The following is a 20,693-nucleotide window of genomic DNA, read 5'->3' on the forward strand; positions in this document are numbered from 1 at the left end:
AAAGAGACACCTCTTAACACGACAAATTGCGTTGTAGGTCTTTGTCACCATCGAAATATTTTAAAATAATAAGGGAATGGTCAATGAAAGAATGCGATTGTTCAACCAAAAATGCCAAAAAGGCAGAAAAAGTGAAAATGCATTGCTTGTTTTGAACACTGCAACTTACTCATGAAGCCGCAGTAATCATTCATTCAGCTGATCAGAGTTAACAGTTGATAAAAGTGCCCGACAAATGACTACTTTTGGCAATATGAAATTTTGTTGACAAGAGGCTAGAAAACAAATCAGAAAAGTGAAAATTACAAGAAGAACCAAGACACAATATCTATTTCAGCCAACCAAAAATACTTCGCGAACCTTCCTTCCCTAACATTTTTTTGTTTTGTTTTTAAGCCTGTCACAGACTTTTAAACGCAAACAGATAGGAAGTTTGTGAAATTCACTGATGGGTCAGCAGAAGTATTATAAGAGTGGTATTGTGAATAAACCTTATTTCCTCACATTGTCATAAGTTAAATTAACTTTCTGAAAGTGTCAGTTTATCATTAAATTTGGAGCGAATCTGAACTAGAATATCCTCACTGTTGTTGTCAGGTGGTTGCCCATTTCATTTGATTTCCCCATTTCAGGAGCCGAACTTTCGAGTTCATCGCCTCGTCTGACAATGAAGTCATGCAAAGCATCCTCTCATTCAGTGCCAATAACAATAACAACACCAACAGCAAAACCTACAACAACAACACCAACAACCAATCAGTGAATCTCCTTCATTTCAAAAAATCCGGCAAATCTCGAACTCATCCAGAATGATGTTGTCCTCAATCGCATTACCTTCATTATGATCATGATCAACCTGGAACCCTAGGGGTTCTGACCCATTCAAATGTGGAGGAGGATTGATCATCATACCGAGCCAACTTGATGATCTTAATTTCCAACAATCCTCAATTACCAAGATTTAAAGGGCCATTCAGCATTCCAGTCTCTTCTTCTGACGATACACTACGTCATATTGTGATAAAGAAAACATAAAGAATCCTGGAAAATCCTCCTTAAGTAACTGAGATGTGCGTGTGTGTGCGTGTTTGTCTTTGTCTCTCTCTCTTTCTTTTTCTTTCTTTCTCTCTCTCACCTTCTCCCTCTTTGTCGCTCCTCCCTTTTTCTCCTTCTTCTCGTTCCCCTTTTTCCTTTCCCTAGACCTAGATTGCTCCTAGATGGTCTTGATGAGAGTTTGATGGTCAACCCTCCATGCCAATCCCACCCACCACCCACCACCAACCCCCCCCTCCTCCTCCTTCGCCGCCCATTTGTTGCTTGGAGCTACAATTGACCATGGAGGTGTCACGTTTTGATCCGTGATAAGCAACCTATAGAATCATTAACTATTAACCAATCGTGGTGGCCGTGACTGCTACTGCTATTATTATTATCATTATTATTGTCATCACTATTGTTACCACCGCTATCAAACTTTGTCTTCAACCAACTTTATTGTTTCGTCTTCTCTCCAATAATAATCATCTTTATTGTTGTTGTTACCATAATCATTATCATTCTTGCTTTTCCTCTCTTCTTCAAAGGTGACTCCAACCACGATTCCAGCCGCTCCTCCCACATTCTTATCCTTTTTTATACTCCCAATGCTTCCTTTCTCCCTCTTTTCGGACTTGGGATCCTACCACCTACTACCACTACAAGTACGGCCCACTTCGTTCTTCTCCATTTTGCAAGCCCAAAGAAACGAATAATAAATCTTGGATCCTCGTCGCTTTTCTTCTTTCTACTCTCTTTTTAAATTTAGCACATGGAGGGGCAAATTTATGAATTCACTGAAGGATCAACCAATAACAACCAGTTCAAAGGGTCAGAGCTCTGATTTAGAATTGGATGTTGACTCCACAATGGTTGGAAGGTCACGTGTTGTACCGTGTAAAGTGGGAACAAATAACTTCAAGACTCTTCTTCCTGTCCCATTACAAGGCTAATCCCTCCGTAACACCAAAATAACCTTTCTTCATTCATCCCCATACTAAACATTAAACCACTATGAGCGTGGTACGAGTCCGCAAAAACTGAGCTCAAGAGTAATTCAATGAGCCATCAAAACCAATGGTCATTTATAACAATAGCAATGCCATCACCTTCGAGCGGGGCAAGAATAATCCTCATACCTATCGCTCCTTTCTTTTTCAATCCGATCCTTTCTTTGATCACTTCTGTTGCCTCCATCTCCTCCTCCTCCTCCTCCTCCTCCTCCTCCTCCTCCTCCTCCTCCTCCTCCTCCTCCTCCTCCTTCCTTTGCTTGGCTGTGCTGAAACTTCTCTTTCTATTCGTACACATCCGGCTTCTACACAATATGTTTTACCATGCATTGATATCACCACTACTGAAACAAAACCCCTCTGATCATATTTGAGATGAAGTGCATTGAGGGTGCTCTTAATCTTTCAAACATCACTCTAATTTCATTTGCTAGAGTGAGTGTGTTTATAGCCGGAACAGACCAATAAGAAAAGCAACAACTACGTCAAAACCTCTTCCTCCTTCCTTCTGCCTACTCTTCTTTCTCTGTTTCATTTTTGACATAGATCTTTCGAAGTACGTACGTTCTACGTACAACTTTGGTGGGGAACTTTTCCTCAAAGAATAGAGTGCCGTCTTTTCATTCCGTCATTGAGTCCCATTAGTTGGCTGATGACCGTGTTGTCCTTATGATCGGTCACCCTTTTTCGATTGCCTCTTTGATATGATTCACCAAAATTCAACAATCTCACCAATGTACATTTTTGCATTCCTTCACAAATTCCATCATTCACTCTATCTATCCGATTTTCTGGCTGTCTCTCTCTATCTCTCCCTAAATATCAACCAATATCAACGATCATGTTTGGAAATTCCGCGGGTTCTCGTTATCGGCATGGAGATTGTCCTAATCTGAAAGATTTAAACCGTCCCCGATTGTTTTGTTTGCATCATCTTGAGGAAGAGAAGTTTACATATTGAACGATATAGATTGGCTTTATTGGCTTTCAAAGGTGTGAGAATGCAATCAATTCCAAATCAAGTTCTCCAACGCCAAGGTTGTGTCTGCGTGGAGCAGATTCCACTCCGATGTCTTCTTCGGCCAGCAGCAAGCTTTCTCCCACTTTCCTCTTCTGTTTCTAAGCGCGTGGTCTTGTTATTGTTGTCATTTTCATTGATGTTATCAAACCCTTTGGTGACATGTATTCATACAGTTTCTACCTTACAGCGATTCCCTATCGAAGACCTTGCTTGTATCCATTCCATTCGTGTCAGGTTTACTTTTATTACCGTGCATAAAAATCGTTGCTGATTGTGCTGATATCATCGCTCTGTCAATCACTGAATGAATATGTAGGCTCTCTCGGTCGCGTCACTGTTTGATCATTATCCACTTTTATTCAACTCCTTCCCGCTTTACGTCCTAACTCGCAAATCGTTGGTTGGTTCGTCCCTCCCTCTCTCGTCTCAAGGATGAGTCAGTTCTTATTCATTTTTATCGAATGGCCATGATAATGGAGGAGAAGACATTCGTAAGATGACATTGCTCACTTAAAAATGGCAGGTCTGGCTGGTTGTTTTCCTTCCGATCGCAATTCATTCGATTCTCTCCATGTGGAGCATCCATTCCGTTCAAGACTTTCTTGGATCCACGTGGTCGAACCGAATCTCAGGATACTCTATACTCTTTGCTTCCTTCCTCAATCTCGTCCTCTTCATTATTATGGCCATGAGGGTCCTAGATATTATTTGCCACGCGAGGACCCTTAACAGACATTTTGTCCAACAAGATATTTCTCGACCCCTCCCCCCCCCCCCTCCCCCCAATGAAAAAAAACCACATTTTAAGAATTAAAATCCCTCACAAAAGGTTCAATTGACATTTTCAGACATTCTTGCTCTCTTGACTCAGCTCTTTTCTCTGGCTCGCTTTCTACTTGGAGATCCTTCTCCAGCAAACCGTTGGTGGATGTGTGTTTTGAATGGTTCAAATCAGTGGTGAAACACGAGTAGCCAACCCTCCCCGACTCCTCTAGATTCATTCTTCTCAATGGCTCATTGTAATCTAGGGCGATCCCAATAAAACAAATAAATCACCCAAATAAAGCGATTTCAACTTGGACAATGACGCTCCCAATTTAATCTGAAGAATCAGTAGTCTCTTTGAAGACAGATCCCGCTCGACTCTTCGTTTCTCACAGTTAAACAGATTTGATGGCAACTAGCTCACTGGACAACCCATTGATAACGATCATTGATCAAAAAAGCTCGTACTATTTCTATCTTCATCATCATCATCTTCATTATAATTGTTAGCATTGTCCCAATTCGAAAAAATATCCCTGTGTGAATTGATATGTAGCTCCAGCAACAGCAACTTCAGTAACAAATTACCAACAATACCGACCATCCAGTCAATCACCCAACCACTCTCGTTTCTTCTCGGAAGCGAGAAAAAAGATCAGTTCTATGTCTGTCAATTGATAACGAGCCCCGAAAGACGTTATTGAAACAACGCTTCAAGACTCAATTGCAAGGAGCTTAAAGTGAACAGGAATTTATATACCATCTGTTTCTGTTAAATTGCTCGAATAAATATATCGCCAATTCAACTACAACATGTCCAAAAATATTTGTTCAATAGCAAGCTGACGCACGCATACAATTTTCTCAACCAATAAAGCTTGTGTTGCAACATTTAAGTCAGCGGGGAATAATTTCGACATATCAAGGGCTTGATGATTCAAACTGTTTGGCATTTTATAGAGGGAGCACCTCGTGGTTCTATTAGAAAAGCTGACAATCCCTTAGAATTGTTTGCAAGCAAAACCAAACCTTCAATTACTTTCGTTTGTTTGCATTAATCATCCTCTCATTTCTTTGCTTCTCCGTTAAGACAACGGGGAGTAATTTCGACATACCGAAGACTTAAAACATGTAGGTAGCCAATGACTCAAACTGTTATCAAAATTGAAGTCAGCCCCTCGTGGTTTTGTTAGGTTCTTGTTCATATCCTTTGACAGTATTTATCGGTCATTAGCCAAGGTTCAGCAGTCATGGCTAACCTCAATTGTAATCTGGTGCGAGTTTGACCCTCCTTCCTCTCTGATTTACGAAAAGGACGCTGGCTCCGTTTGTAGCTGAGTTGAGAAGGGAACTCGTTGCCTCCCCAGAGACTATCAGAAAGTTTCATCCGACGACAACCATTTCTCCAAACACTGTTGGCGTTTAACAACATTTTTTGATGGGTCGAATCAGTCGAGTTCGATCCCTTGAAGAGGAAACATGTCGCTCAGGATTGCGTTATTGTTGTGTCTTACAGTCGCCCCTTTCATTCAGGGTCAAGAAGTAGTGCTCGATTCTATTCCATTGGGTGAGGCCCGATTCCATGGCGAAGTCCAAGAATGCGACCCCGAGTTCTGCTGGAAGAATTGCCGATGCCAGTCAGAGAAAAATCCTGGTGACCTGGATATTTCGGACTTGCCCCAATTTGTCCTCATCAACTTCCAAGGCGAGATCGACGAGAACAACCTGGCCCTGATTCATTTATTGATGAGTGATACCTTGGGTCGGAACCGGGTCACCCAATGTCCCATTCGGGGCACCATTTTTGCCCAAGGAGTGGATGCGGATTACATGCTCTTGAACCATCTGTACAATGCCGGCAACGAGATCGGAAGTTTGGGTCTGTCGTCTCATCCGGAGCACGAGCCCTACACGTGGAAGCGGTGGCAAGAGGAGCTTGTGTTTCACCGTCGAATCATTTCGCTGATGGCCAATATCAACTTTGAAGATGTTCGCATGGCTCGATCCCCTTGGATGGATCCGCAAGGTGATCAAATGCTGTCCGGCTTGGACACGGAGAAGAATCCGAATTACAATATGGCGGATGCCTCGTTCACGAGCTTTCTACCCACGTGGCCTTACACCCTGGATTTCATGGGCGTCGATGAGGAATGCCTTCATCCGCCTTGTCGCACCAAAGCTTTCAAAGGGATGTGGGAATTGCCTATGTACGCTTTCGAAACTCTGGATGGAAATCCGTGCCTGTTTGTGGACGAATGCCCGTTGGACGAAGAATCGTCCCAGTATCCACTCCGTGACTTCCTCATGAAGACGTTCCGTAGCGAATCATATTATGGCGGGAGTCGGTATCCGTTCATCATGAACTTCAAGAACATCAGCTTTCTAGAGGACCCCCATCACTTCAGGCAGATCTTCGATCTGTTGCAAGCGGTTCAGTTGCCCGATGTTCACGTGGTCACGATGAGCGAACTTCTTGAATGGACCCAGAATCCCATGAGGCTCGACGAGTTGGTCGGAATGCGATCGGATCGTTGCTCAGGAAACTCGTCCCAAGTGACCGCTTGTCGAGGCAAGGCTTGCTACTATCTGCATGATCATAAACATATCCGGTCGTTAAACTGTTTGGGCAAGTGTGTGCCGGTTTTGCCGGCTCATTACAACGCCAAAGATGTGTACAGTCAAATCTTGGGCGGAGGGGGATTTTTTGGACCCAATCCCAGTTTTGAGGCCCGTTTGAAGGCTCAAGAGAGCAATGGATTTGAAATCGAGTTGACCAAGGAAATCATCGAGGAATACACGAAATTAAAGCGAGGCCGTCCGCTCCAGCCAACCAATGATGATAACGGCAGTCATTGGGCTGGAATATTGACCCCTTTTGCTTCTTCTGTCAAGTTGGCCAGGGGTAAAAAAAGATTCAAGGTTCTTGATTTGGATTGAATGAATGAAATAAATGAGCGAACTGTTTTAGCCTTTTCGTTCTTGATGACGTATTTTCTCCATGCATACTCCGCAGCTTTTTGAATTGGGAATAAGGTTGTTTTTGACATGTTTCCAGCATTTTCTGGTCAACGAATGCAAGAAAAAAAGCTCAACATTACCCCTTTTCACTAGTATTATTGCATTGTTTGATAAACTCATGTGATCATATGACCATTCAGCCAAAAAATGGTGTTTTTTTGCAGTCTTTTCCAAAGAGCTTATTTTTCTTCTTGGTTTGTGTGCAGGGTGAGCATTTGAATTTTGGATACTTTGGTCCTCATTGTCCAAAAGAGTCAAAAATTATGGCTGTTTAAAAGTGTTCAAATATTGCAGCATTTTACTATGAACTTTTAAATCGATATTTTATTCCAATGTTCAGTAAGTTCGTTGTTGTCAGCTCTCAAATTCACAGGAAATGAGTTGGACAGGGCAAATTGTTCAAAGGTTTTCTTTGTAAGGGACTTCAATGTTTCGGCTAGCATTGTAGAGTGGGAGGCTAGTCCCGATGGGTACATTCCCATTTCGAAATCGACAATCTCAGGCGTTCGAAAAGCTGAAGCAGTTTGCGATCTTGCGAGATCGCAATTTCTCCAAGCGTGTTGGTGTAGCCACCAAAGCGAATAACGTTCGGGATTTGGTCTTTTCCAATGACCACCCTGATCTGATCCAGAATGTCCAGATAGGGTCGACCATCACTCAAAAGTCGGCGTGCTGTTAAGTAAAATCGGTCAAAAAGGTCGGTCTGGCTAAGTTCAAGTTCAAAGATGAACATTGGCCGTTGATTATGGAAATTTTAGGCGAGCTTGGCCTTACTTCAATGCTGGAAAAGGAATTCGTTAGCGGCCATCAGGGACTTTAAACTCTCAAGCTCTCCTGGTCCTGATAGTGTGACATCTCAGTTTCTGATGAGATGCTCACTGGTTCTTGCTCCTGTTTTCTCGTACTTGATGCGTTGCATCTTGGACCAGGGCAAGTTCCCTCTTCTCTGAAGGTAGCTCATGTTGTTCCAATTTTCAAAGGGGGAGATAAGTCACTCCCCAGTAATTATAGGCCGATTTCTCTCACTTCGAATATTGCGAAGGTGTTTGAGAAGATCATGAAGTTCAAACTTGTTGAATTTCTTGATATACATGAAGTCCTTCCTTCTAGCCAGCATGTGTTCCGAGCACATTTTAGCACGGTTACCCAACTGATTGAGCATATAGAGCAGGTTATTGAGGGACTGGAGAGCCATGAATCAATCGATGTAGTTTATCTTGATTTTGTAGTAGATTAAAAAGTAGATTAAAAAGATTATAAAGTAGATTATGGCCTTATGTTGAATAGACTTCATACCATTGGGATCCTAGGCAAGGTTCTTAATTGGATAAGAAGCTTCATTCATGATATGAAGCAAATTGTTAACGTCGAGGGATCCCTTAGTGACATACATGATGTCAAGTCAGATGTTCCCCCGCGTTCCATCCTCGGGCCTCTCCTTTTTATAATATTACTTGCCCCACTTCAAAAGCTTTTTTTTGCGTTTTTGCGTTCAGCAGAATAAGACGTCAGGAAAAGTGCTCCTCAAATACTCAGTGAATTCCCGAACCCATACCAAATTCTAAGAAGCCACCAACACAAAGTGAGTAAAAATGGCGGGGAATAGTGAACCAAGAACCTCAAATACGTCCAAAAAGCAACATCGTCTCCAGAACCGCCTTTAGAGCTGACAAGCTTGATGGTCAGGCTAAATAAGTTAGAACAAGCAAACGAAAAACTAATGTCGGACAACGACGACTTACGGGGAAGAATTGCTTACCTCGAAAAACAAAGTGAGCTATGCAAGAAGCTGACGACTGATGCAGTAAAGGAAACCTTTAGCGAAGGAGGACACTCCCACTCCCAAAAGCTCAGGGAAAACGCCAACCAAAAGTATTGCGATCGATTTGTCACAATCAAAGAGGTGACCGATATTCAGGAACGACTCTTCAACTTGACCTTTCCAGGGATCAGGGAGTTAGATGAGGGGGGTCAATTTAAGAAGAGAGCGAAAGATCGCTCTGAAGCCCTCAGAGTGGCCAAAATAGCGGGCCTTGACTCGGACCAATTATAGGCAGCCATTCTCTCAGTCAGGAGGCTGGGGAACATACGTGACCTTGGGAGTTCTCCACACCATCGGAGACCTATCCTGGTGAAACGATCCTCACAAGACCTGAGGGAGAGAGCTCTTCGGAGCAACCGAAATCAGAGGACTCACAACTCAGACAACTCCACAAGCGACGGAGACACACGATACAGAATCGATGCGGACTTGACAAAATCTCAGAAAGATAACCTTGAATCAGCTTGGGAAGAAGCACGTACAAGAACCGCCGCGCAAGTAAAAAAAAAAGGTGTACTCTATTTCGTGATTTCGGACAAGAAAATCCCCAAATACGATGCAGGTCGATGACCGAAAAAGTAACCACTGTCCAGACAAACCACCCTCCCCCTTAAACTGACCTAAGAGTAATATCCTGGAATATCCGACAAGGACTCGTCAACAAAGAGACCGATGTTGAACATTTTGTGAAAAAGCATGAACCAGACCTTTTGTTCTTGAAAGAAACAGACATCAGATATTTTGACGCTAAAATCTACCCATCGTACATCCCCATCGTACCCCGCATGGGGAAGGCAGGTGAGAAGGTCCGCATAATTCTTCTGGTTAAACCTAGCTTGATACGAGATGTAACAACACGAACAGACCTCATGAGCCCCCTCCTCTCATCAATATGGGTAGAGGTGAAAGCTCAAAGCAAGAAAGTCATTATTGGTGGAATTTACCAAGAATGGACGGACTCTGACGGTTTGAAGGATTTGTTTGGCCAGAAATATGGCATGTCGATTCTCCTGAATCAAGTTGCTTCAGCTTATGACTTGAAGCGACCAGTAGTAATGCTAAGGGATTTTAACCTCGACCACACCCAATTTGACAACCCGTCCTACCCCCTAAAAAGCCTGACGCATGACTTGTAATCTTGCATGGAGCTCCACCAACTACAACCGCATAATCTGGGCAATACTTTTTCGTGTTAAAGGCAAACAAAAATGGTGTTGAGTCGAGAGAGTCGGCAATTGATTTGATATTTACGTCCAAGTAGTTGGCCAATTGCTCATCATGAAAAGAAAACTGTGGTATGAGTGACCACCTCTAAATTGTTCTCGATATCCCTCTAAAAGTAGACCAAGTCAAGCGGGGATGGTCAGTCATCCAAAAGAGATCATTTAAAAGAATGAACTGGGACCACTTTAAAGTTCACCTATTACCTGACCCCTGGGAGAGAATGGATTTGACAGAATGTGTCAATGAGATGGTCGAACTTTGGGAGACGTTCTTAATGAATTCATTGGACGCGTTTGCTCATGTAAAAAGCCTCAACATACCACCAAACTACAGCCACGACCTCACAGAAGACACAAAGATAAATATGGCGGAAAGAGACAAAGCTCAAAGAGCATTGGGACGAGCAAGCCCAACTACCAGGCAGAGCTGATGGACAAAATACCCAAAACTGAGGAACAAATGTACTACAAAGATGCAAAGAAAAGATGCTCGAAACGCCACAATGAGGCGGATTGGGGAGAGTGGAAACAGTCAACAATTATGGGGGGCGGTGAATAAAATCATCAAAAAATCCCCAAAAGTCAAGACCAGTGTACGTGGTCCAGATGGAACATGCTTTGCGAATGCATCAGACATATCTCGTACGTTTAGTGATTTCTTCGAGAGCAAGGTCCTGTCACTGCGCTCCAACTCAACCTCAGCACGACAAGAGGATCCTATGGCCCGTTTGAGGACCTGGATGTCTCGTTGAAAATAAAAAGCAAACTTCACGTTGAAAGCGGTGGGTGAAAAAGTCGTTCTTGGGCACATTTGAGCCCTCAAGTCGTCAAGTAGTAGTGGATGGGATGAAATTAGCGCAGAAGTACTCAATAGGTGCGCAGAATTCTTGGCTGTCCTTCTCATTCACAAAGTGAATACCCCTATCCTCAGTGGGGTATTTCCATCTACGTGGAAGAAAGGTAAGCTGATCCCGATACACAAGAAGGAGAGCAAGTAGAAGGTGGGAAATTACAGACCAATCTCATAGCTCTCAGTAGTCTCTAAAACACTAGAGCTGGTTGTGAAAGACCAAGTGAATGAGTTCGTCGAAACCAACCAGCTGCTCAACCCCCCCCGTCTATTCAAAAAGATCTTGGGAATAAGATGAGCGGTTTAGGAGATAGGATATTTTTGCTTCCGTTTGCAGTCCATATCTCTAAAAGTCTGTGGTTCAGTATTTGACTGCATGGACATGGGGATGCTCTGCCAGAAGGTGGAAGTGATGGGATTCGCCCCAGAAGCCGTTGGATGGTTCTCTTCTTTTCTAACAGGCCGCTCTCAGATGGTTTTGGTAGATGATTGTGCCTCTGAACCAACACACCCACAGTATGGCTCGCCCCAAGGGAGCACTATATCCCCTCTATTATTCCTTCTACTGTATATGTCCCAGACTTACCACTCTGGACCAATGCCACCATCGTCTCTTACGCCGACGACACTACGATTGCGTTACAAGGCAGCCATCTGCCCACTCTCCTTACCAATATTGAGCTCGAGGTGGAAAAGGTCTTATGCTTCATGGCGTCGAATTGGTTAGTGCACAATGTCACTAAAACCGAATTTCTACTTGCTAACAAGAACAAAAACTATGACCAGTCTATTCCCTATTCTATATGGATCGGGGGGAGCCAAATCAAAGCTGCACCGCATGTCACCATCCTAGGTTTCCAAGTGAGCGATGACCTCCCCGGAGATAGACATATTGATGCCGTTATTGCGAAGGCCAACCAGACATTGGGTGTGCTTGGGCAACTGAGTGCCCATATGCCTAGGTTAAGGCTTTTGCCTATCGTACATGGACTGGTGGTCTCCCGAATACGTTATGGCCTTGCTCACCATGGGGAGGCATGGCTGACAGAGGATGCCCCCCCCATCAGAACTGATGGGACGTCTTCAAGTCACTCTGAACCACGCAATGCGCTTTGTGGCAGGGAAGAAACAGCCCGATGGAATCAGCATTCGGCACCTCATCCAAGAGACCTCTGTACCATCAATCAACGAGCTGGTGGTGGGCTCAATACTCCGTGAGTGCCATCAGGCCGTGACCTACGACATCCCGTCTCTCTCGGAGCATTTCCTGTTCCAGGAACCAGAGGGAGTCGCCACCAGATCATGTGGGAATAACTACATGTGTCGCCCTCACCCCAGCTCAACCAACAAGAGAGATTTCGTGACCAAAGCCATTCGCCTATGAAATAAGCTTCCACCCGAAGTGAGATGCGCTCCAAGTATTAGCACTTTCAACAAAGGCGCGACAAACTTTGCAAAATCCATGCCTATTTAATTAGCAAAAGTGTAAATTACGCTTATTCTGAAATACATATATACTGCCAGTCTCTCTTCTTATGCTGGCGATGCAAAGTTAGTTTTTTGGTAGAATGGCCAAGATTCCACTATCCTTGTAAAAGACTTAGGAATCTACTTTTGCGTTACTGAGAGTAATATGGCCCTGAACGGAATGAAATTCCGCTCAATGACCTTCGGGTCAACTCCTTTGAATACTCCACTCGTAGATAATGGAGGTAAAGATATTGAGCAGGTCTCATCTATGAAAGATCTAGGTGTAGTCCTCCAAAATAATGGAAAGTTCGATGAACATATCCAGTTGAAGGTGGGTAAAGCTTTTCAAATGTGTGGTTGGATATATCGCACGTTTAAGTCCAGAGACAGCATCACGATGCTAACTCTGTACAAGTCGATTGTTCAACCACATCTTGAATATGCTTCACCCATTTCGGCTCCAATAAGTTCAGCAGGTTTGCAAAGGGTCGAACAAGTCCAACGATGTTTCACTAGGAACATCATAGGAATGAGAGAGCTCTCGTATTGGGAGAGACTAAAAAAGTTGGGACTCTACAGTATTCAGAGAAGGTTTGAAAGGTATCTGATACTTTACGTCTTCAAAAGCATCCATGATCTTTGTCCCAAACCAGGATTTAGGGTCAATTTTAGTGACCGTAGAGGCTTAATGTGCATATTGAGAGCACCTTCAAGCCCTCGAAAATCCAGGCTAGTTCGAACAATGAGGTCCACTCTTTCTCGGGCTCCTTCATTGTTTAATTTGTTGCCCTCTAATATTCGTAGGGAATACGTAGGCCTTGTTGATCCGGTAGCATCTTTCAAGTTAGACTTGGACAAATTTTTAGATAGCATTCCAGATCAACCCGACATTCAACTTAACTTAAATGCGTTGGTATACCAAATATCATATAAAGATTGAAAGGTAATAAATAGACGAATTATAACCTTTCATTTTAATAGTACTGGGGACTACATTCCCTGTAGCAGTTAGAAAAGACCGTGAAAAAACAAACCAAACCAAACCGAAAAAAATTACCCTCATACCAAACTCAATCCTCTTGCAAGCCATTTCGACACGTGCTTTTGAGTTCCTCAGAAATGAAAGCCAGAGCCCAATTCTCTAAAGCCAAGGAGTGAATCTTAGATCGAGAAAAGATCCAAATTATGTTACATCGTATGATCTTTTCTCAAGTTACGATTTCACTCCTTCGCTGTAAAAACTGGGCTCTGTATTTTGATCTTTAGAAGGCCATTTCTCCCGCCACAAAAACTTTATTTTTTGCTCCCTTTGACCTTTAAAGGCTGTTATCTTAGATTTCCGCCACCTTTGAACCTCTCAAAGGCTTTATAGATGTTCCCATATCACTAAGTTGCTTAGCACCAAAAGTTAGACACCAAGAAGCACAAATTAGGTTCTTTTAGGGGATCGGGTTAACTTCAAAGTCTACCAAATCGCAAAATGGGCGTGGTTTCAGACAGAGAGTTTACCAGTGGACTGTTTGGGGGGGAAACTTTGAAAATTTCAGGAATCAATAGTGACTCCTCCCATGATCGTTCGGGTGGTAAAGAAGATGAAGCGAGTCATAAAGTAACGAGAGATGTATTTGACTTGATGGTGGAAAATAAAGGGTTGAACATAAAGGGCACAGGGCTCTGAAACTACTGCTCATGTTGAGTTATCAACCAAGCTCGCCCACATAAACCACAACATCATCCCAACTCCAAATGAACATCGGTGAGAGGTAAAGCCGAGAATTCTGCCCTTCATATTATATTTTTTCATACGGCCCATTCTACACACAGATTCACTGTCCGTCTTAGGACTTAGACTGGTTTTCCTGTTGCTCTTCAATTCTTCCAAAAGAATAATGAGTGGAGGCCGGTAAAATTGAGCCGTTTTCCCGAGGCAATCTACTACTACAACGTCGTGTTCGTATCCGGCACTTTGGGTCGGTATACAAGTGTATGAAACATAAAAAAGATCCTTTCATTCATGGCCGCTTCCTTGAATTTGACTGGAATTCAATGGTACAGATCAGGATGTGACATTCACCTACGAAAAGCCATGGAGGCCACTTCGAAGATCCAGGGGGAAGGCCCTCGATATTTGCCACCGTTTGCACCGTAATTAATTTTGCCTCCAAGAATCATCAGCCCAGAAAGGTCCTTATCAATACCAAAGTGGGAACGATTTAAAAGGTCAATTCTAGCGCAAAGCCTGTCGTTGACATCATCTCAGTCTTATTTAGGTTGTGCAGTAAGTACATAACATGTCAAAAATTCTGATATCTTGCCTTGGATCTTCACACATTCGTGTGCTTGTTCCTATCGTAGGTTGATTTTTGTTCATGAAAACGGTCCAACTTTTCAGCCTTCAAAACTATCATCTTCTTCCTATCACCTATGATCAATTGTCCTTGGAAATTCTCCAAGGTTTAAAAAGCTCCCGTGCCATGAGTTATGACCTTACAGGACACACTGCATCCAGATGACGATGTCATAATGTAAAGCGGTCAAACGGTCATTCTCTGGGTAGGTAGTAGCCTAGCCGTATTAGTAGTATGGACGACGACTAATGGGGATGGTGGATGGAAGGCGATGATGTTCTTCTCCTCTGAGGTTTGCTTCAAAGGTATTCACCAAAATGAGTCAAAGAGGGCTCGGAAAGAAGAAAATCTGCCAAGTCCAAGCTTTAACCGAGAGGTCATCGTCATTGGCGACATGCTCCTGCTGCTCCTGATGATGATGATCGCCATCTCTCATATATAAAACCGCATCCCCCAGGCCTATGCTCAACAGAAAGAGATGTGGACTTACGATGGAAACACGTGTTCCACGTTGGTGGTGATCTCAATCGCTCTTGGCCTGATTTCCTCTGTACCTGCCCATGGGCAAGAGGAAGGAACTTACCAGGACGCCATTGAAGACAGATTCTCAGATCTGAACCCGAACCTGGTGGAATCCATGCTCGACCGATTCCTCTACAACGCTATGAACAACAACAACGGCATGAACGGCATGAGCAAAACTATGGCGGGAAATGAATGGTGAGGTCAACATTGGCAATACAATTATGTTCCTATCTCTCTGTTATTGAATATTACCAGCCTTATGTGTTGTCTTGATCATCACTAAAATGTTCTTTTGTTCTTGTTAAAGTGAGGAAAATCTGACCTGTTTGGCTGATCATAGATTATTATTCACATTGCCAATAATTTGGATTATTTTCTTTTCGGGAACTCAGGAATCGGCTCTTTTGGTTGTGAACTTAACTTAATGCCCAATTTGCATTCTGATAGCAGTTTCTAGCCTGGACGAATCAAGGCTAGTCAGGACATTGAAGTCCCCCTCCCGTTCATTTTCAAAGGCTTCATCCTTTTCTCGTAGTACCTTTCTGTACATCAGGCATTGGGCCTATTAATTCCTTTTTAAGGGAATTACATTTACTTAGTTTTATGTTATAGACCAAATGCTGAGCCATATCATTATTCTTTTCTCCATCTGGCAAAATCAAATGTTTGTCTGTTTTCCTTTTATCATCCGTTTTGATTGTTATTTTAGAAATAGTTCACCGTCATCAATTGCGTTTGATTATTTATTCGTACCTGGCATGTACAACTCAAAAAACACTGCACCTTTTTTTAATGTACATACTATATCTGTGAAAGCTTTGATTTGTCAAAAAACAAAGAAAAGCTTGTTGGCTCAAAACCATTTCATCTCATGTGTAAATGACTTACAGGTCAATGGGCCAAAGGCGTAAAAAAGAGTTAACCCCCAGAGACGAGGTTGGAGGTGTACTTTATGAGGCCATGAACGATTTCCCAGAAGAGGCCTCGCTTCCGTCAGCCTTTCGCTTGAAGAAACGTCAATCCCAAACGGCCAACCTTCGCGGTCAGAGCAGCTCGTCAAGCTCAGGAGATTCAAGTGGAGGTCGACTACGGAAAACCCGCAGCGATGCTTTCCGGTTGAAGCGAGTGAGCGACGCCTTTCGTCTGAAGCGAGGAAGCGACGCTTTCCGCCTAAAGAAACGGGTCGGGCCCAGCGACGCTTTCCGACTCAAGCGAGGCAACGACTCGTTCCGACTCAAACGTCAAATGGAATCCGACACACCCCAAGTCTTGATGGCTCTGAACGAAATCATCCCCGAAGACTACGAGGATGAGCAGCTCTCTTTGTTCATAGACGAATTGGCCAAGCGGGATTATAACCCATCTTACCGACTCAAGCGTGATTTATCCAATGCATATCGTTTGAGGAAACGCAGTCCTCATATGAAGGCTGTCGAGGCTAACGTCAAGATGACACCCTCATACCGTCTATAAATGGGGCCCTTGGCCATTTGTCGTCTGTCTGGCCAGAGCTTGGAGGAAACCGAAAGGGTGCCTCAACATCGTTGACAAAACCGTACATATAAGGCACTACATGTGTACATACATACGTACTGTCCACGCCAAGGACAGAAGACAGACAAGCATGACTCACTTTTTACATGAATGAACCACCTACTACGCACGAAGGGGACAATTTGAGCTCTTTCTTTCATGGCAATGATTGAAGATCCAGAAGTAGGCCCCGTCGAGGTTGAAGCTCTCCTCCTCCTCCTCCTCAACATGATGCTTCTGTAACCGCTTTTCGTACATTGATTGAACCAAATGTATGTATGTAGTTGAGTTGTCTTTGTTGCTTCTACATATGTTAATCATCAACATACATTCCCTACATAAACATAATATAAATGTGAACCAGCTCATTGAACGCTTTGTATCAAGATGATGATGATATCGTTGCCTGATGATGTTGTGACCGCAAGATGGAAAAAAACAGTATCCGAATGTCAGCCAATCCCTCTGCGAGATTCAATGTAACACCATGTAATACCATCTGTATCCCGTAGATAGATGCTAAATAACAGAGATCACTTGAATCGTTGACCCAAATCTCTCTTGTTCCAGTTTGAATCAAAAAACACATTATGCCTGCATATCAAAAACCACCAAGTTGTTCATTTATTGTGAAACTCTATGAAACAAGAATTAGTACTTCACGGCCAAATTACCGTCCAACTTTGAAGGAACACGTTAAGTCACGTCATCAACTCATTATCCAATCACGACAGCCACCAAAAGGGCACGGACAGGATTGTCAACTATTCGCATTTTCTTTTCAACCATTGTATACAGGACCAGCATTTTCAATGAAGGGATTCCCCTGTATTCATTTTATAGGAGGGTAAAGCTGATCCCATTGAAAACCTTCAAAATTGATTAGATTCGACTAAAAGTCAAGTTCTTGGGAGAAATGAAGCTTTAAGGTCTAAAATCTAATCCTGGTGATTACATACGAGTGTGCTTTCAGGGCTTGAAATTGAAACATCTCTCAGTTATGGCGAAATTGACGTACCAATCTAATGACACTCGTGCCATTGCCTCTCAATCATTATAGATCCATGTCCTAATGCTTAACTACAAAAGGTTATAATAAGCAAACGTTTTTTTTTCCTCTAGTTGATAAAGAAAAATGTCCTTGAACAAGATGATCCTATATTAAGAAAACTCTGCCCTCTCTGTGTCGTGGGAATTAAAACTGGCTATCGGTTGTGCCGCGTCTAAGAAATTTTGACTATGATGCATTACTCGTCAAGACAGGTCAAGCCTCAATTAGAGATATTGCCCTCCGCGCAGTAACAGCTTTGGCCTGGTGGAAATGTGGTCAACAATGGCAAATTCATCCATCCACAGATTGCCGGTTAAAAGAACACATAGGGAGAAAAGGAACCAGACAGGTCACATCCAGAGCCTTTCCGCCTCAAGTTACCAGAAAGTCAACGACTATAAAGACAATCGAAATTTGGGAGAATCTGCCTCTCGTGATAAAAAATGAGCAACGCCAAAGGAAAGCCAAAAGGCTGATAAAAGAACTGTAAATGAACCTCTCTCTTATGGTGCGTCTACACGAGAAACATTCTGTCACAAAGTTTGCCTAACAATTTCGGAAATGTTTGGTATTTGACAAACAGTTCATCTCTGAGCCGTCTACACGTGAAACTGCCCGATCAAAACGGTTTGACAAATATTTTGATGTAGATTTCTAATCAGATGAACTTGCAAGTGATCGTATCATTTCCCAATGGGTCATTCATTCAATATTTATGTTATGCACGCTAAATAAGATGATTAGTATAATGAACATAGGGAAACTGAGGAATTAAATTTGAAAAAAACACCGATGGGGCACTATCATGATGAGAATGTTTCCCTTTCCAAAAAGGTCCTTTATTTTGCCAATTTCAATCTGTGCGGTCATATGTTGGCTGAAACCGATTACTATTTAAAGGCATGTTTTGTCCCCTGATGATGCACTTTTAATAACATTTTTGTTTTTCGAAAGGTTTTCGAAATTCATTTTGACTATAACTCACAAACCAATTGTTTGGCAACGAAAACCCGACCAATTTTCCAATTCATTATAATCGTGAATAAATGGACAACAGTTCTCCAATGCTATCATAAACTATTTAATAGCCGAGTATGGGTCGAAATATGACAACGATATATAGTCCAAAGGTCATGTCAGAAACGAAAACACAAATATAGTAAAAGCATTAAACATGATAAAGACAATTTGGATAGTTATATGCAGTTAGCATTACCGATGGCATTGACTAAAAAGAGTTCAGTTTTATAGAACCAATAAGGACCCGCCCACAAGAACAGACGGCATTTCACAGGGAAGGTGATGGTCATGGGCGGCATTAAGGTAATGAGTCGGTGGGTAGGACTCGGTCCATTGAGATCCGACTGATCTGGCTCTCATGGCTAAAATTGGCGGGCAGTGAAATGGACGAAAGAGCAGCCAAAAGTGGCTGGCTGGTCTGGATGCTGGGGTCTCAAGGGTGTATGTACGTAGAGGACTGATTATGGTCGTGTGTGTCGGCCGAGGGCTGACTAATAACTGGCCAAGAACCTCCAGGTATGGGCCGATGATTCCGTTGTCTCTAATGATCTGATCCAACTAGAATCGGATCAGTCTTCTTTGAACGAGGTCAAGGAATTCATCCATCCATTCCATCTAAATTTGGGTTGGCTCGCTCAAGTCTTGCTCACAGGCGGATGTAACAGAAGGGGCCGGGTCCGGGACTGGGCTGAGCCCGAGGACAGGCCCAGGGTGGGTGGGTTTACTGGGGTCGACACTTCCATAGTCTGGACGGGAGGAGATGAATCCGGATTCCGCAGATAGGCGTTATGTTGGTTGGCTGATCGAGCGATCGATCATCATTCAATCATTGAATCCTTGATACAAGATGGAAGTGTGACTACTGAATTAAGAGGGGATGTGATGACATCTGATTACTTTGAACATTGATTGACAATTCCAGGCCCCTTCCTACTCTAAGTTGGGGTTATCCTGTGTCAAAATGAACCACAATCAATACATTTTTCTCTGTGATAAACCCTCATGGATCGAATGAGTTAAGTTCTTTATTTTCTGAAAATGGACATCTTTCTTCCATTGGCTAGGGAGGATGCTGTCGTCCATGAAATATTTGCTCTTGGGCAAACAAACTTTAAACATGTTCAAATCGAGAAATTCTTGTGAAATACTTGTGAAATGGCCAACAATGTTTGTCAAATGGCTAATTATTTGCCGAATTATTTGTCGTGTAGACGCACCATAAGCTCTCAAGTACAAAGGAAACGAGTTGGACCGGGCATTTTGCTCGAAAATTTTCTTTGTAGGAGGCTTTAATTTCTCGGTTTGTATTGTAGAGTGGGATGCTAGTTTCGATGGGTTTATTCCCATTTCGAAATCGATGTCTCAGTCCATAGACGAAGCCATAGACAAATGATTTCAATATTTGAGGAAATTTGTTCAATTATTTGCTTTCCCTGAATGTGTTCTGGGAGGTGGGACACAAACGATAATTCCGAAATATGGGAACCAACTGTTCTAAAAGTTTTCAAAAGGCTGCAGACCAATTTGAATCCAGTAGTTGCAGGTGGCCACCAAAAAAAGTTGAATACACCTCAAGATGGAATCAAGGCCTCCCTTGAGAATGATGAATTGAAAAGGGAGAGAGACTGCTATTGGTCAGCTACATAAGTTTTCGAAAACATGACTTTGAAACAAACCACTTTATAAGTAATTGGTAAAAAATGACCTGCCTTTTATTGAAAAGTTCTGCGTTTCTTATTTTATAATTCTAATTTAAAAAGCGGCTTTAAGTTGCCGTGACCAGGCCAATTTGTCAGGAAGCTCGTTCTCAATCCACATTTCGAGAAGTTCGTGGATTGGACAAGCCAGCTAATTTCCTTGTTCCATGGACAACGGTAGACTGGACATATTTGACGCCGCCAAATGTACCCCAATCAGCAGGGTGGGCATTTCATTTTTGGACACTTTTGTCCACCCCTGTCCAAAAGTGTCCAAAAGTGTCCAAAAATAAGGGTGGACAAAA

The 20,693-nt window shown here is 42.8% G+C and overlaps 2 protein-coding genes across 9 annotated transcripts in view; both read left to right on the plus strand.

Moving 5' to 3' along the window:
• Nucleotides 1-4,150, plus strand: part of LOC131877760 (potassium voltage-gated channel protein Shaker-like) — a 108,285-nt gene extending 104,135 nt beyond the window's left edge. For all 8 annotated transcript variants that reach the window (XM_059223537.1, XM_059223534.1, XM_059223533.1 and 5 more), the window contains exon 8: nucleotides 633-4,150. The gene's annotated coding sequence lies outside the window, so the exon portion shown is untranslated. The remainder of the gene's footprint in view (nucleotides 1-632) is intronic.
• Nucleotides 4,151-15,031: 10,881 nt separating this feature from the next.
• Nucleotides 15,032-17,239, plus strand: LOC131877762 (uncharacterized). The gene is made up of 2 exons (XM_059223541.1): nucleotides 15,032-15,282; nucleotides 15,978-17,239. Exons 1-2 carry the CDS (start codon nucleotides 15,041-15,043, stop codon nucleotides 16,558-16,560), a joined length of 825 nt encoding a protein of 274 aa, XP_059079524.1. The 5' UTR covers nucleotides 15,032-15,040; the 3' UTR covers nucleotides 16,561-17,239.
• Nucleotides 17,240-20,693: the final 3,454 nt, after the last annotated feature.

This window comes from Tigriopus californicus, chromosome 3 (assembly GCF_007210705.1).
Source record: "Tigriopus californicus strain San Diego chromosome 3, Tcal_SD_v2.1, whole genome shotgun sequence".
Taxonomy (NCBI): domain Eukaryota; kingdom Metazoa; phylum Arthropoda; class Copepoda; order Harpacticoida; family Harpacticidae; genus Tigriopus; species Tigriopus californicus.